Raw genomic sequence first — 17404 nt, 5'->3', positions numbered from 1 at the left:
AATTAGTATGAATGCAATCTGGCTTAGATCGCAGAAGATATTGGTGACATATAATATGCATTGTTGCATGCTCTCAGTTGCAGTTATAGTAAAATGCACTTCTCATAGCAGCATTAAAGAGATGTTTTTTTAAGGCTGGAATATTACCTTAAATAAGCAAAACTTGTGGTGGGACAGTCTTTACAACTGCGCAAGATGTGGCACAACTGGGGGTCTGGGTAGCTCATCGAGAATTGACGCTGACTACCACACCTGGATTTGCAAGTTGGAATCCAGGGTGTGCTGAGTGACTCCAGCCAGGTCTCCTAAGAAACCAAATTGGCCTGGATGCTAAGGAGGGTAAAGTCACATAGGGTAACCTCCTTGTGGTCGCGATTAGTGGTTCTCGCTTTAAATGGGGCACATGGTAATTTGTGCATGGATTACGGAGTTTAGCATGAGCCTCCACATCCTGGGAGTCTCCACGATGTCATGCACAACGAGCCACTTGATAAGATGCGTGGATTGATTTGACTCAGAAGTGGAAGCAACTGAGACTTGTCCTCCACCACTTGTCCTCCACCATTGAGGTGAGTAACCACGCCACCACGAGGACCTACTAAGTAGCGGAAATTGGGCATTCCAAATTAGGGAGAAAAGGAGATTAAAAAAAAATTACAAAAAGATTCGGCACAACGGCCAAAACTTGTTGACTATGTATGTCCGTAGAGAAAGTGGTGTAAAGGGGGTGAAGTTAAAGATGTAACTTTTCGGAGAGGATTTTACCATGTAAACTATATACTCACTGAGCACTTTATTAGGAACACTATGGTCCTAGTAAAGTGCCTGAAGTGCTCTTCTGCTGTTGTAGCCCATCCGCCTCAAGGTTCGACGTGTTGTGCATTCTGATATGCTATTCTGCTCACTTCAGTTTTACGGAGAGTTACCGTAGCCTTTCTGTTTGCTCGAACCAGTCTGGTCATTCTCCGTTGACCCCTCTCATCAACAAGGCATTTCCGTCCGCAGAACTGCCGCTAACTGGAGGTTTCTTTTGAGTAAACTCTAGAGATTTGAGTGTGAAAATCCCAGGGGATCAGCAGTTACAGCAATAATCAAACCAGCCCATCTGGCACCAACAATCATGCCATGGTCGAAATCACTGAGATCACATTTTATCCCCATTCTGATGGTTGATGTGAAAATTAACTGAAGCTCCTGACCCTTACCTGCATGACTGAATACATTGCACTGCTGCCACATGATTGGCTGATTAGATAAATCGCATGAATAAGTAGGTGTACAGGTTTTCCTAATAAAGTGTTCAGTGAGTTTATAAAGCCTAAATGCACATCACACAAATTAAAGCACCAATGCTAAAAATCAAAACAAATTTACAGTATCATCAAGCAACACAAGGAACAACCTGACACACCATCACATCCCTGAGTGCAAAAGAGGGGTGTTTTTCAATGCCCTCTTCCACCACTCTGACTATGACCTGCTGTGACTTATTCACTGAACACTGGTGCTGTCCTCATCAGCACAATCCCCCATTCAGAGGTCATTCCGAAATACCGTCAATATTCCACACTCAGAGTGCTGCCGTATGCCCATCCATCCCAGAGTTTTTGACTGCCGTGGCAACGACCTTGCTGCAGTAAAAAAAATTTTATGTAGATCAATAGCATTACAAGGTCACTTCAAAATTCAAATCAACAAAAAATTGTTTAACTCTGCCTCTGTGTGGACCTTGAGGTGATGAAAATGCGAGACAAGCCTTAGTCAGGTTGAAAATAGAGCAGGAAGGGTCAGGTATGGGATTTTTTTTAAAGGACACAGAAAGAAGGAACAGTGCCTAAATGTACATTATCCTGCTTATAATGCAGCTTCTTACCAAATAAACAAATAAACAGACATGAAATATAGACATCGAGTCCAAACTATTCTATTATGTTAGAAGAAAAAAGATAGCTGTGCTAGTTTCATGTCTCTTTCTGTCACTGCAATGTAGAAATACAGCCAATTCTAGAGTTAATAATATGACCATAGAATGCCCTGATGGACCAATCAAAATGAAGTATTCCAGAGAGCAGTGCAATAAAATAAAAGTAATAAGAGTGTCAAATAAAGACACGGAGAAGAAGTGACATGTTCCAGTTTCCAGCACATTTTTTTTTCTCCCCAATTTTGAATGCCTGATTCCCAATGTGCTCTAGGTTCTCGTGGTGGTGTAGTGACTCGCCTCAATCTGGGTGGCGTAGGACGAATATCAGTTGCCCTTGACACCACATACCGAAGTGGCCTTGGGCAAGACACTGAACCCCAAGTTGCTCCCAATGGCAGGGTAGTGCCTTGCATGGCATCTCTCCCATCATTGGTGTGTGAGTGTGTGTGTGTGTGTGTGTGTGAATGGGTGAATGAGTCACAGTTTGGCCCACTGTTTGTTCTATATGTTACTCTTATAAATCACACTTCTGCTGTTTATTCATTTACATGATTGTTGTACCAAATAACCCTTTTGCATCAAATATATCCTCTTTAATTTAGTCTTTAATTTAATTCAGTTATACATTTCAAATTCAGGAACGGTCTCTTTGTGTGGTGATTGGTAAAAACAAACATGAACATATGCAAGGAATATTTCCCATTGAGTGTAAATGTGTATAAATCCCAGGTAACATAAAATAAATTACCTCTTTTTTTTCTCCTTTTTTTTTAAACCAAGGGTTAAATGATCACAAACAGCTAAATCATTTCCTCAAATGACCATCGCATGAAACCTTCATGTGGAAAGGACCTTTCTGAAAGGATTCAATTGCTTGCTTTCATTTGGAAGTTGGAACAACGCTTCAAAGGGCAACCCCCTTCCCGCGGTGCACATCAAGGCAGCAAAAATGCAGTGCAAAATTGTCCCGATGTCTTAAACAATTAGATGAAACCCTAGGAAGTGCAATTATTATACTTTTTTACATCATACTTCTGCCTATATTAAGTCATGGAAGGGGGTATGAGGTTAAGCTAATGATATTAAAGGGCCAATGGAAGCTGATAGAGGACCTGAGAAGAATGCATTTTCTATTCTAATTAACATCCCCCAATTATACTCGGGCAATGCCATTAGGTGGAATCTTCCCGTACAGAGCCGTCTAGTGCCCCAATTAATTCTGTCTCACTCATCACAACCTTGCCTGTTTTCAAACTGATTTTTAAAGAGATAGAATGACAGAACACTTGATCATCTCTTGTTGTGAATGGCAGATGTGTACGTCAAAGTCTGTGTACAATCAAACTCTGTGTATTTTAGCACACATTTATCTGCCACCTGCTAATTTGGCTGTTACCAAAACTAATATTTGGCACAGTGTATGCTCCATGTGTTATGCTGGTGAATTACATTTCTGCTGTTGTTTATTCATTTACAAATTTGTTGTAAAAAAATAACCATTTTGTGTCAAATATAGATTCTTTAATTTTAGTCTAATTTAATCAGAGTAAACACAAAATATATATATTTTTAAACGATAATGTAAATAATTATACAAAACTAGCTGGACCTGTATGAAAAGTATTTGCCCCCTTAGTTGCTAAATCCCCCAAATCTATGAAACTGCCATCACAATGGGATTCAGCTGGACTAGACAAACCCAGGCCTGATTACTGCCAGCCCTGTTCAATCAAATAAACAGAACTTTTTCAGCAGCATGAAGTTGGTTAAAAGGTCTCACCCAGTAGCACACTAAGGTCAAGGCCAAGGTTGAAGAAATTCCAGAAACGATGAGGTAAAAGGTGATTGAAATACATCAGTCTGGGAAGGGTTACAAAGCTATTTCAACGGCTCTGGGACTCCAAATAACCACAGTGAGAGCCATTATCTCCAGAGGTGTAGTGGTAAAAAAAGAGGTGGGTAAACTATAAATTCTGGTGGACCACGATGTGGTCATCCGGTAAGGTGGGCCACTGCGGTGTATGTGTATCCTGATGACATCGCTATAGGCTATCATTTGATGGTACTACCAAGGGTATCACTGGTTGTTCCCTCATCATATGTCACACAATCACTATTCAGTTCATACATTAATCTAAGTTCTTGTTAAAGAGACCCAAGAAGAAATAATATGGTTGAAATCTATAAAGTTTACTAAATGACAAAACAGAGAGAACAAAAATATTTAAGAGAGATAGAGAGGGAGGCTTATATCCAGGGCTTCCAATGCAACTTGTACATAATGATTAGGGATTTGGGATTATTTTCATAGTCGATTAATCTGTTGAATATTTTCTCGATTAATCAATTAGTTGTTTGGTCTATAATATGTCAGAACAATGTGGATCAGTGTTTCCCAAAAGCCCAGGAGGATGACGTCCTCAAATGTCTCGTTTTGTCCACAACTCAAAGATATTCAGTTTACTGTCACAGAGGAGAGAAGACACTAGAACATATTCACATTTAACAAGCTGGAATCAAAGAAGTTTTTACTTTTGTCTTAAAAAATGACTCAACCCGACTAATTGATTATCAAAATAGTTTAGATAGTAAAAATGTGCAGATAACGACAGAAGAATGAATCTGGTGCCACATATTTTAATTTTAATCATTTGGGCTAGTGAGTGACAGATGAATCTTGATGCAGTCTGCTGCTTCCTGCTGATTGGTCAACACTGACAGTAATGCAGCCAGGGTTTCCCATACGTTCATTTACTTGTGGCGGCCCGCCACAATATCAACGCTGACCGCCACACATTGATTTTCGATTTATTTTTTACTAAGCCTATTTAAAATCGTAGCCTATTTGATTGCAGAGAGCCGTAGCGCATTTGCGCAGCACTAGCTACCTCTCGCTCGTCTCTCTCTCTCTCTCTCTCTCTCTGTCTCACCGGTACCTCTCGCGCTCTCTCTCCGTCATGGAACACCGCTGCATAAATCTGTCCAACACAGCACTGTCAGTTATTACTTATTAGCCAGCATGCAAGGAGCCTAGCTAATAAGGAGAGCTAAGTTATTGTTAGAATACAGCTGGATTTTTGAGGTCAGCACGCTGTATATAGCTGGTAGGAGTCAATATCGATGCACGCGCATGGGAAACACTGGCAGCAGCGCATTATGAAAGACTTCGTCTTAGGTTTAACAACCTATGAAACTAATAATGAACAATATGAAACTAAAACGACATAAGCTTAATTTAAAATGGCTTAGGAACTATCTATTTAGAGGTGGATAAACCCACTTTGGAGGTGGGTAAACGCTATTTCCGAATTTTGGGAGGTGCGTAAACGGCGTTTACGTGCGTTTAGCCTCCACTACATCCCTGATTATCTCCAAATGGAGAACACTTGGCACAGTAGTGAACCTTCCCAGAAGTGGCTGACCTTCTAAAATTCCTCCAAGAGCACAGCGACAACTCATCCAGGAAGTCACAAAAAAGCCAAGGACAACATCCAAGGAACTGCCAGCCTCTCTCTAGCATCAATAAAGGTCACTGTTTTTGACTCCACTACCAGAAAGACACTGACCAAAAATGCCATCCATGGAAGTGTGGTGAGGTGAAAACCACTGATAACCCAGAAGAAAATTAAGGTTTGTCTAAATTTTGCCAAAACACACACCAATGATCCTCAAACCTTTTGAGAAAATGTTCTGTGAACTGAGGAGTTGAAAATTGAACTGTTTGGAAGACAGGGGTCCCATTACATTTGGCATAAATCAAACACAGAATTCCACAAAAAGAACATCATATTAACGGTCAAGCATGGTGGTGGTAGTGTGATGGTGTGGGGATGCTTTGCTGCTTAAGGACCAGGGCGACTTGCAATAATTGAGGGAAACATGAATTCTGCTCTCTACCACAAAATCCTAAAGGGGTATGTCCGGTCATCAGTCTGTGAGTTGAAGCTCAAGTGCAACTGGATAATGCAGCAAGACAATGATCCAAAGCATAGGAGTAAGACCACCTCTTAATGGCTCAAATTAAGCTAAATTTAAGTTTTGGAATGGCTGTCAAATTCCTGACTTAAACCCGATTAAGATGGTGTGACAGGACCTTAAACAGGCAGTTCATGCTTGAAAACCCTCCAATGTGGCTGAACTAAAGCAGTTCTGCAAAGAAGAGTGGGCCAAAATTCCACCACAGTGTTGTGAAAGACTGATTTCCAGTTATCGAAAGCATTTGGTTGCAGTTGGTGCTTCTAAAGGTGGCACAACCAGCTATTAAGTTTAAGGGGGCAGTTTTCACATGGGTGATATAGGTGTTGGATAACTTTTTAGCTTCAATAAAAAAAATATATATGTGAGAATTTAATTTTTTGTGTTTACTCCGGTTGCCTTCGTTTTATGTTATATCACGATTGAAGCTCTAAAACAATTTAGTATGAAAAATACACAAAAATAGAAGAAATAAGGAAGGGGGCAAATACTTTTTCAAAGCACTGTATATACCTGGAGAGAGCTATCCATTAGCATTGCCATTTATTTCAATGGCAGTTGCTTTGCTAGCGTATCTTTGCATTAGGGAGTGAAAATGGAATCCTGAAAATTCTGAAAAAAGTGATGTGAGATCAAAGTCAGCAGACAGGGAAAATATAAGTCCAATTCATGCTAGGAACCCTCCAAAAATGTGGGTACTGGTACAACATATAATGAAATATTTGCCATTTATATCTTGCATGCAAAAAAGTAGAAAAAAAAGCACAGTTAAATAGTAGATTGAAAAAGTACACTCAAAATGTTGAATGCAAGAAATAATCAAGGCATATTTTCCACACTGCTTTTCACTAAATAAAAACAAGGAAGTATACTTAATAATTGTAATTTTTATGCAACAATATAATGATACATAATAAACAAAAGACCTACATGTATTTGTAATGCCACATAGGGACTTCAATGGGCAAATTTTAGTGACCACGCCAAAAGAATGACTGAATTAATAGCATTAAATCAATTCAATGAAAAACTCAATGGAACCTGCTATATCATTTTAAGTTACTTTGTACTAGACTTTTAGACTTTTTTGGAATAAAGTGAAAAGGAAAGCATTTAAATGATTATCAGCCAAATATTAAATTATTGTAAATTAATGGTTTAGAGTAAAAATGTATAAATGTGTATCAATAGAAACTTAGACTTTTCTTCTTACAATAAGTCTATAAAAATCAAAATATGTTTCTAGGTTAAAGTGATTCTAATTGATTTAACAGGTCACATGTAGTTTGAACCGATTCATGGAAATTAATCAAACTTTACCAACACCATTTTTTTTCTAGGTAAAGGGATGAAGAATATTTCAGCATTGTTGGTCCTAACAATGCAAGTGAATGGTGATAAAGACCTTTGTAGCTCCAAAAACAAATATGGAAACAAAAGTAATCCATATGACTCCAGTGGTTAAATCCATATATTCAGAACTGATATAATAGGTGTTGGTGAAAAACAGATAAAAATGTGAGCCCTTTTTTACTTTAAATATTCACTTTCACATATGAAAGTGAAAATGGATATTTATGGTAAAAAAACACCTTCAATACTGATCTGTTTCTCACCCATACCTATCATATCGCTTCTGAAGATATATATTTAACCACTGGTGTCATATTGATTACTTTTATGTTTCCTTTTTGTGATTTTTGGAGTTACAAAAGGTCTGATCACAATTAACTTGCATTGTAAGGACCAACAGTGCTGAAATATTCTTCATTTGTGTTCTGCAGAAGAAAGTCATACACATCTGGGATGGCATGTGGTGAGTAAATGATGAGAAATTAAATTTTTGGGTGAACTACCCCTTTAAGTTTAGATCAGAGATGCAATTAAAACACCTTGACGTTCTTACAAGTCAAGCAAAAAGGACAAAACTAGTTTAACGACATTCTCGTTAGGAAATGTAATGGGCAAACACCTCATTAAATTAGCAGCAATATTCACAATTTTAAATCATCAGCAAAATCATTGCAAATATACTGTAAATATTCAACATATGTTGCCTAGCCCTTGAAGGTATGGTCTTTAATTTTATAAACTATCACAATGAGACAAAATACTTTTCTGTTAAAAGCTTTGTTGAGGACAGCGACTGTCCAGAGAAGGGCCTGGCAACCGAATTGGTCCCCTCTGCGACAGATCGCTTCAGCCTGCCAACTGGGCCATCTGGAAGTGCGTGCCCTGTGGGTGTGAACCAGTGAACCCCCACTGCTGTGGAAGGGGCATTTGTAGTCTTCCTGGCATGGCTGCCAAGATCCCTCAGTCTCTCTTTCCTCTCAGTCAGTGTTGCCAAAAGACATGACGGCAGTGGAGACGTGGCAGAGGAAGTCTCAAAGGTAAGGGGGAGGGTGTTGTTGTGAATGACCCAACTGACAACATGTAGGGCTGTTCAATGGAACATAATCTCAGAATGTGATAAATCAGACAACAAAGGCCAAAACACTGTCTAGACAGGAAAAAAAAAGCCATACCAGAGTACATGACAAAAATCTGTACACTGATATGCCGTCCCATTAACAAATTTATGTCCAAAATATAAAAAAGATCTGCTATGACATCTTAAGGTAGATGTCATACTCTCTTTCATGAGTTGAATATCGAATCAAATCCTTTTTTTAATCACCACACAACCAGGGCTGGTTGGGTTTGTTTGACAATGAACAGTGCCATGAAAACTGGTGTTGTGTGTCTTGCTCATGGGCACAATGGTGGTGGCTCATGGCCCGCTTCTCGTGAGGAACTAATCAGCAACCTTCCAGTTACCACCTTGACCACTAAACCGAATAACTGCATATAAATGAATGTATTCGCTATACAGGAGTTGTGTTGCATTGCTATCGCATTGTCCTCAATTACTGCACACAAAAATGAACATACAGCACAATGTGCTGTCCAATTCACAAACGAATCACTCAATTGGGGAAGTTCTTTTTAATGAACCAGATCGATCACAAGAGTCATAGGTCTGAATTATGGACTAAATTATTCAGATAACTCCACTCCTCACTGATTAGGTTCAGATTACTAACTAAACTTACTTAAATGAAGCTAAGAATCATTATGGTGTTGTGAAAATTTTAAACCAATGTTAAAAAATTCAAATGTGTAATGTTAGCAAAACTTGAACTGATTGTTTATATGACGAAGTGTAGTTAAAGATACACTTGTGCAACAGATATTTATTGTAACAAATGGTATTTTAATAAAAAATATATATATTTATATACAGTACAATTTGGAAGAAAAAGTCATTTTATTGTTTAACAATTTGTTAGGCCCAATTCTGGGGTTATTCTACCTATTCCTACTGCAGCTAGAATGATCCTTGTAAATCACTCACGTAAAATGTTAAGCAGTGATCAGTGGCTACTGTCTTGTCTGTCTTTTATTTCCATTATCATGCATGAACTCTGGCAAAACTTTCAAAGTCTGGAGCAAACTCCTAACGAGTCAACAATCTCGGCCCCTCTGGGACGTTCTCAGGGACAGATCGCAAGGAGACTGACAGAGCAGTCAACAGAAAGATTGCTCCCAGAGTACAAGGGCATCCAGCTCTACTGCAGCATTAACTCGCATTGCTCATTCCATTAGTCAGAGAATGGTTTTAAATGGGTGCACTTTAATTCTTACTTTCCTGCTTCATTAATATGACATGAAATGTAGCATTTTATGCCTTCTCAAATGTTTATTAAAACTGAAAATGTAACTGATCAACAAGCTTAAGGCCCCAGGGATCTAAAGCACTTGAGTAACTGTACTACAGTACTATAATTAAAAGGAATAGTTCACCCAAAAATGAGCATACTGTTATCATTTACTCACCCTCATGTCAATCTAAACCAGTACAGCTTTATTTCTTTAATGGAATACAAAAGGAGACGTTAGGCAGAATGTAAGCCCAAGTCACAATTCACTTTCATTGCATGTCTTTTTCATATAATAATTGAATGGTGACATTCTGCCTAATATTTCCTTTTATGTTCTACAGAAAAAAGTCAGTCTTACAGGTTTGGGACAACACAAGTGTGAGTAAATGATGATAGATTTGACATTTTTTTGAGTAAACTATCCATTTAAGTGACAATTTACCAATTGTACGACATCTCATGTACTGTACGTGTAATGCCTAAGAAGTCTTATTGATATCAGCAAAGCAGCAAAAAACACTGAATTTGTGTGTGTAGCATATCGCGTCTCACCAATAGAACTGCTGACGTCCCGTTGGGACGGAAGAGCTCGATTGACATATCGGGAAACATTCGTCCAATTCTGGATATCACATCATCCACATACCTAGGGAACAAGACAGAATATTACAGTCAAACAGTTGCTGATCTTTCACTTTGTGCAGAAGAAGAGGTCCTTGGGTCACTGTCAATAATAAATCAATGGGTTTTCATTAAGGTCTTGGTATTGAACAAAGTAATTGTTGCTTTGGATACAACACTATCGACGCAGACTAAACCGTTGAGGAGGTCCATGTCAGCATGTAATGGTCACTCTTGATTCACTGGACTACTGTCTTTGATTTTGACAAATTCTCTCTTTACATTTAAATAGTTTACAGGGGTTATTGGTTTTATTTGTTGCCATGCAGACACACAAATCACACCTCACTCTACTGTACACATGTTTTCAGTACAGTCCTGTTTTATAGAGCTTTAAAGGAATAGTTTAAAAAAAAAAAGTCATTTAGTTTCAAACTAACATCTCTTTTCCATACAATATGTGACCATGCCATAAATTTCAGTCTGTTCCTCATAAAAAGCTAGTGTATGGCTTGAAAAAGTTGTATGGACTACATTGATGATGGCTTTTTTTTTTTTTTTAGCTTAAAAGCCCCAGTCCACATCCACTTCCACTGTATAAAAGAGAGCAGCTCCGATATTCTGATAAACATGTCAATTAAAATTTTTGGGGTAAACTATCCCTTTAAAAAAATCTAAATACTGACAACAGAAACAACAACTTACCTATACACTGTATTACAGTTCTAGACCTAAAGTCTTAACACAATGATTTGCGTCTACCATCAACAAGCGGTTCTGCTGTTCATCGAGCAGCCCACATCTGACATGACCTTCAATGTTTCAGAAGAAAATGAATACTTCAAACCCTGCCAGGACTGCTCAACATCCTCGTTAGACATCAATAAACTGGACTCGGAGAGCCAAAAGCATTCAGCCATCCCTGGAGTCCGCAGAATAGTCACCAAGAAGTGTCGCCCAACATGTATTATAGGGTCAATGCTAATTAGGGTTTAATGAAAATCTCTGTTGCCATCAGCTATCAATAGACTTCAGGGACAGGCCCTGCAAAATAATTCATTAAAGAACTGATGGTGGGCAACTGGTGGAAGGGTATGTTTAAAAGTCATCTTTTTTTAAAAAGGTGCTTAAAGGTAGTGGAACCCATAACCCATGGACAGGTGCAAACACGGACACGCATGTGCTTCTGCCGCACACTCATGCAAACACAGGCATGCAGCTGGAACAATTGACAAAGAATAAGTTGCTTAATCATGCTGGGGTTGGTAAAGTTCTTTGTGATTTTCCTACAACAGCATTTTCTTTCCCAGAAGGGAACAGCAAAAGCAAACAGAAATTGTTCAACATTTGTTCACAAGCTTTTGGTTTGTTCACAATTTCCCTTGTGCCTGCACAATGCTTCTTCATTTCAGCTAGCAGCATATTAAATAGGAGAAAACATCAGTAGAGTTCATCACCATCTTGATAAAGCATATATAATGATTTTACAGAGGCTTGGCTCAGACAGGCAGTAAAAATCTGAATTTGTCATATCCCACTACAATCCAAAGAACACAGCAAAAAACAAATGTTTACCAACTCCATCCAAGCCAGACCCCTGAGGAAATCTTTTAGAATACATCTCTGTCTAAAGTTCAGAATTCAAGAAATGTTTTTGGTCAGTTGGGATGCAAGGTGAATGCCAAATAAAGTGTTGCTATATAATTGTTAAGAAATTCTGAGTGGTTGCTAGGCCCCAATTCAAAAAAGCCCTAAGTCTCTATGGTCCCTAGATATGGCTCAGGTTCTTCAATGAGTCATTCAATCAATAAACATTTTTCCACTTGCAAATATCCTATTATTACATTCTCAAAAATAAGCTTAAACAATATTACTTTAAAATTCACAAATTCAAGGGGGATGGGATTCCAAAACAGCCTTAAATTACTGTCATAAGGAAAGCACATGATAATTACTGCTTTAACACCTCACACAAACTGAATCCAACTTTTCAAGCCAATCAGGCACTTCAGCCAAGCAATTATCTTAACTCCTGGCATAGGTGGTGTATTGGCAATACAATGGCTGGTATGTAACAAAATGAGTTTAGCAATTATATCTCCATTGGAACCAAAGAGGGGTGTCTGTAACAAGACAAGGCATGTTTTAATATCTCAATGCTTCATAACTCAATCTCTGGAGTGAAACATACATAATCTACATGCAAACTAACTCATATTTTCTGGAAATGAAAATCTTTTTTCTTTTCTGTATCTGATTTTTTTCTCAAGCATAGCATGTGCCTAATCATGAATTTTAGTCATGGAGAAGCTTAAATTAACATATCAAACATTACTTGCACACCAGCAACTGTACATTCATTAAATCACTGGGTACGTGCCAACTGTCCACTATTGCTCTGCAAAGCAGACTTCACAGGATATTCGGTCATTTTAAGTGAGATTTAAACTCATAGTGAGTGTACCTGCACTGCACGAAGGGCACTTCAAATATATATAAGGAGCAAGTGTACATTGATAAATGACTTTACTGGAAGTTTAGCAACCAGTTACTGCGTAACATTTTAAAACCATACAAAGTTTGCCTAAATAAATGTGGTTGCAGGAGTTGAAGCGCAAACATTTTTATTAAGCTTAATTGATTTGTTTCCAAGCACAAAGCACACAATTAATTCAATGGATGGATGTTCAAACCAGCCGTAAACAACTAAAAAAGGTCCTTGTAAAATTTACTCCCTCTGGCTCTGCCCCAGGGTGTCTCTCTGAATAAGATTTTAATTGGCTACAACCCATCTGTGCCATTATACCAATACACCAGTACTGGATGAGAGAAACTGAGGTCAAGAAATCCAATGGAAGCAGGATGTGGCTGTATCCTCTAACTTTGAAACAATGTCGCCATGAGTGATTCAGCTAATCCAGAGAGAACAGATTTTCAGTAGAAACTCACCATTGAGAGTCTAATTTACTCCTAGACCAGGTTTAACATGTGTTGGGGAAAATACTGTTGATCTTTGAAACTGTAGCTTAGTCTAGCTCCCCTTAAAGCAAAGCAATTAGCGACACTTTGAGCTACTAATTTAGGGATAAGCCGCCAAGTCAGTCAGCGGGTCATTAGTGCAAAATAAACCCCGGAAACCGGTTGGCATTACAATTTAAAACCGGTTGTCATTATAATTTCTGTGTCCCAATTAAGTAAAACAACAATTTTCCTCAAATTACACTGACAAATCATTTACATTGACCTCGTAAAAAATACCCCAGTGTTTGGCTTTAGTTGATCTGAAGGTACTAGAGAGAACATTTTGAATGTGTGTGATGTACTCCATGAGATCCTGTAAGAGGTACATACAAATGTTGACTTCCTGACTTGCTTTGGTGGTTTTCCTTTTTCAATCAACCTTGTATTCTAAATGCAAAGTTAATGAATGCCCCATGGACATGTAGGTTCTGCAACACAGTTTAAGGATCCACTCTGTGGTGTGATTTGAATGTTAATGCATCAGATTATCATCCAAATGATGAAACCGTTTCTGTGGATTACACATCAACTGCTTCAAAAGTGATGCGACCACAAGAAAGGGCATTTTTAGATACCCATGAGAATAGCAGGAAGCAGGTGTCGGGGAACCACAAAAAAGGAGGCGCGTGTACTTTGTTCATACTGATGTAACAGGGTAACATTGCTCTTCCAACGTGATGGATGATACAAAGTGATCAAATAGCCCTTTCTTGTGACTGCATATGAGGGTGAGATGAATACTGATAAACAAGCGCTGTCTTCCTCTCTTTCCTCTAATTAGGGATCAGCAATGTCTAAAATTTTCATAACACTATGCTCTCTATGGCTGCTGCAATGCAGCACTGGAAAGAGACAGAACTTGACCACAGTTGCATTAAATCTGGAGTTTAAATGCTACAATTGGTTGCAACTAAAATGCTTGACATTCATATTGCAATACATTCCCAAATAAATTATGATTATATATATTTTTTTTAAATTGGACATAAAAAGGAGCACATAACCCCCAGTGGGGTCAACTATTAAAATGGTTTCCACTTCTTCTAGTAAAAAAAAAAAAAGTGACTGCCCATTTGATTAGCCACATTGGTTCAAAATATTTTCAATTATTTTTTCTCTTGGGATTTCAAAATATTCTTTAATAAAAAAAAAAATTAAGACACAAATCAATCAAACTTTGATTTAAAGCCAGAAATAAAGACATAAAATTCATCCCAAGATGCATTGCAATCTTATAATTCAATAAAAATAAAGGTACAATAAAAACTATTCACTTATAGTCACTGATTACAAGTAAATATTCCAAAACAAAAGTAGTTGTAGGGTAAGCAGGGTGCTCCATTCTGTTAGAAGTGTTTTTATAATAAACTAAAATTAAAACCGAAACTGAGTTAACCAAATTAATTTTCGTTAACTGAAATAGTAACATAGTAGAGGAAAAAGGGAAACTATAATAAATAAACTATATTTTCATAGCTCCAAATCTAACTACATTAACAAAATAACATACAAATGACCTCTTATTAATTACATGTTTTTATACACAGTATATTATAATATTTCAAACCTTTACAAACTGCCTTAAGCAGAAGAAAGCCACTAGATAGTGATAACACTAGACAGCCCTGAGAATTGCAATGCTATTAAACATTTAAATGATATCAGTTTACGCATTAGCTTTGGCTAAATATTAAAACTTACTAAAATCTAAAAGAAATACTAAAAACTAATGAGTGAAAACTAACCTAAGAATTCAACACTATAATATCCCGGATAGGTTGTGACAACTAAACTAGATTTAAATAGGAATTATTATAGTAACATGTAATGTGCATAACAGATTACGTAATGTGTTACCAGAAGTAGTACTGGTATCGGCAAACATATCGCAAACACTATAGGTAAAGCGATACATACAATATTTCACGATTCAATATACATACTGTATATATTGCTATGTATCACACATGTCAATTATATTGCGATTAAAACTGCGCCAAATGCACGAGACCCAGCATGTCCGTGAGATAATGCGAGTTCAGTTTAAATCTCTATCACACCTTGCAGAAGCACTGAAAAAAGGAGTTTGCGCTTATTAGACGACCTGCTTCTTCATTATTGAAATGTTGGACATGACATGAATACAAAAATCAATAAGAACATTGATACAGAGATCTGAAGTATTGATACAATTTTGTGAGAAAAATATCACAATATCGATATAATTGTATTGGCACATCCCTGACCAGAAGTACCAATATCAACATATCAAATGTTTTTAAACTGCAAAGCAAAAGGCTCTAATCTGCCCTGGGGTTCATGAGAGGGATTTAAGGAAACCTTAAGGTCACATGAGGAGTATGGGGATTCAATCCTGAAAAAGATGTCAGGCAGAATGTTAGCCTCAGTCACCATTCACTTTATGGGAAAAATATGCTATGAAAGCAAATTGTGACTGAGGCTGTCATTCTGCTTACCATCTTTTGTGTTCCTTGGAAAAACGAACGAACATGAAGGTAACAAAATGAGCACAGAATCTAAAATATCCCTTTAAGTTACTAATTATTTACTATCCAGGCCACCAAAAACCCAAACAGGGACTGTTACAGCCAAAACTAATGCTACTGATCCTATTTATTAGTTCAAAACCAGTTAATTTAGGTTATATCATTACATTTTACTCTAAATAAATCGACATTGATGTATTTATCACATCATGTTCTGTAAATGCTGTCTACATAGCTGGTGGGAAAGTATCTGAACACAGCCGCAATCCCTCGCAGCAAGATTAAATGACTAAATGCTGTGTAATTCTGTTTACAGGATTAATATTGCAATGAATGCAGGGAATAGAAATCATTCAGACGCTCCTCTGGGCCTCAATTACCAAGCTAGTTTAATATGCCGTAATTTTAAACAAATCATTTTGTGGCTCTCCCTACTACAACTCCTGCTGCTTCATTAATGCCAATATATGAATGATTAGAACAGACTAATTGTAAAAACATGGATCAACTGAGCCGCTTGTTTCATGATTTGATTCTTTCAAAAGGTTCCTCAGGCTGCTATTTATTTTCTTTTTATCGTTATAAAATGTTTTATTGCTACGACTGGGCATCCCTTTGCTTACATATTACTCTAGGCCAATTGTCATTGCAATTATTTATATTCTAATTTATTTACACAGTAAACATCTAAAATGCATTTAGAAGTTTTTGGATTCTGGACAGCATTATTTTCTTTGTTGTTGATCCACTAATTAATGCAAACAGCGATGTTGGAGCAGAACACTATCAAAATGCCAGCAAAATAAAAGCAAAAAACAACAAAAGCAAACCCGCATGAAAGTTGTGCTGCATAATTCATGTGCCGCTTCTTTTAGAAATGGCAAATTCATCAGGACAATGACGTTTGACAGAGGAGCTGCTGTCTCCGATCTCCTTGCTACATTCAACATCCTCTCCCATCCGAGAAACAGCAGAGTGCTATTAAAGATCCTCAATGTATTGCAGACTGATGGCCCAGAGAGGTTCAGGCCACTTTGAGTCACCTAAAAGCAGATTTATCAGGCGCATATCGCTTTACTGTACAATTAATGTTTCTCTTACTTGTCAGGATGAAAGAGCATCTACTGAATCTGGACTGCAGTGTACATGCCTGTATCTCGGGCACCACAGTATACCTTCCTAATAATTGGCAACCCACCACTGAAGCCAGTAGTTAACATTTGGGGAAGCTTATTCTAGTAATGCCATTATGTGGAAACTGAGGATTAATGGGTATATATGGCATTTTGAAAAACCAATAGAATCAGATCGCTTTTAGGTTATTTCCATATAAATATTTCCACACAGATAGATATGGGACAACGGTTCCAAAACCTACTGAAAGTGGTGGGTAGAGTAGCCAAAACTAAACTTAAGTAGAAGTAAAAGTACTAACATAAATAATTGAGTAAGAAAGTATCCAAGTATCAAGTAGAGAGTAACTTGTTACTTTCACAAATGACATAATAGACGTTTACTCCCCTATATTCCATTACATAATACACACTGAACATGTACTACAGAATTATTATTATTATAATTTAAGTCTTCATTCACCATTATGCTGTTACAAACCCGTATGACTTACTTTCTTCCATGGAACACAATAAGGGGAT

The 17404-nt window shown here is 37.5% G+C and overlaps 1 protein-coding gene across 2 annotated transcripts in view; it reads right to left on the bottom strand.

The window, feature by feature from the left end:
- med27 (mediator complex subunit 27) overlaps positions 1 to 17404 on the bottom strand; it is a 77600-nt gene that overhangs the window by 23017 nt on the left and 37179 nt on the right. For both annotated transcript variants that reach the window (XM_052094641.1, XM_052094642.1), the window contains exon 4: positions 10153 to 10246. In XM_052094641.1, coding sequence (XP_051950601.1) covers positions 10153 to 10246 — 94 coding nt within the window. The remainder of the gene's footprint in view (positions 1 to 10152; positions 10247 to 17404) is intronic.

This window comes from Xyrauchen texanus, chromosome 27 (assembly GCF_025860055.1).
Source record: "Xyrauchen texanus isolate HMW12.3.18 chromosome 27, RBS_HiC_50CHRs, whole genome shotgun sequence".
Taxonomy (NCBI): Eukaryota; Metazoa; Chordata; class Actinopteri; order Cypriniformes; family Catostomidae; genus Xyrauchen; species Xyrauchen texanus.
The sequence above is the reverse complement of the archived record's forward strand: the minus strand, read 5'-3'. Positions and strand labels throughout refer to the sequence as shown.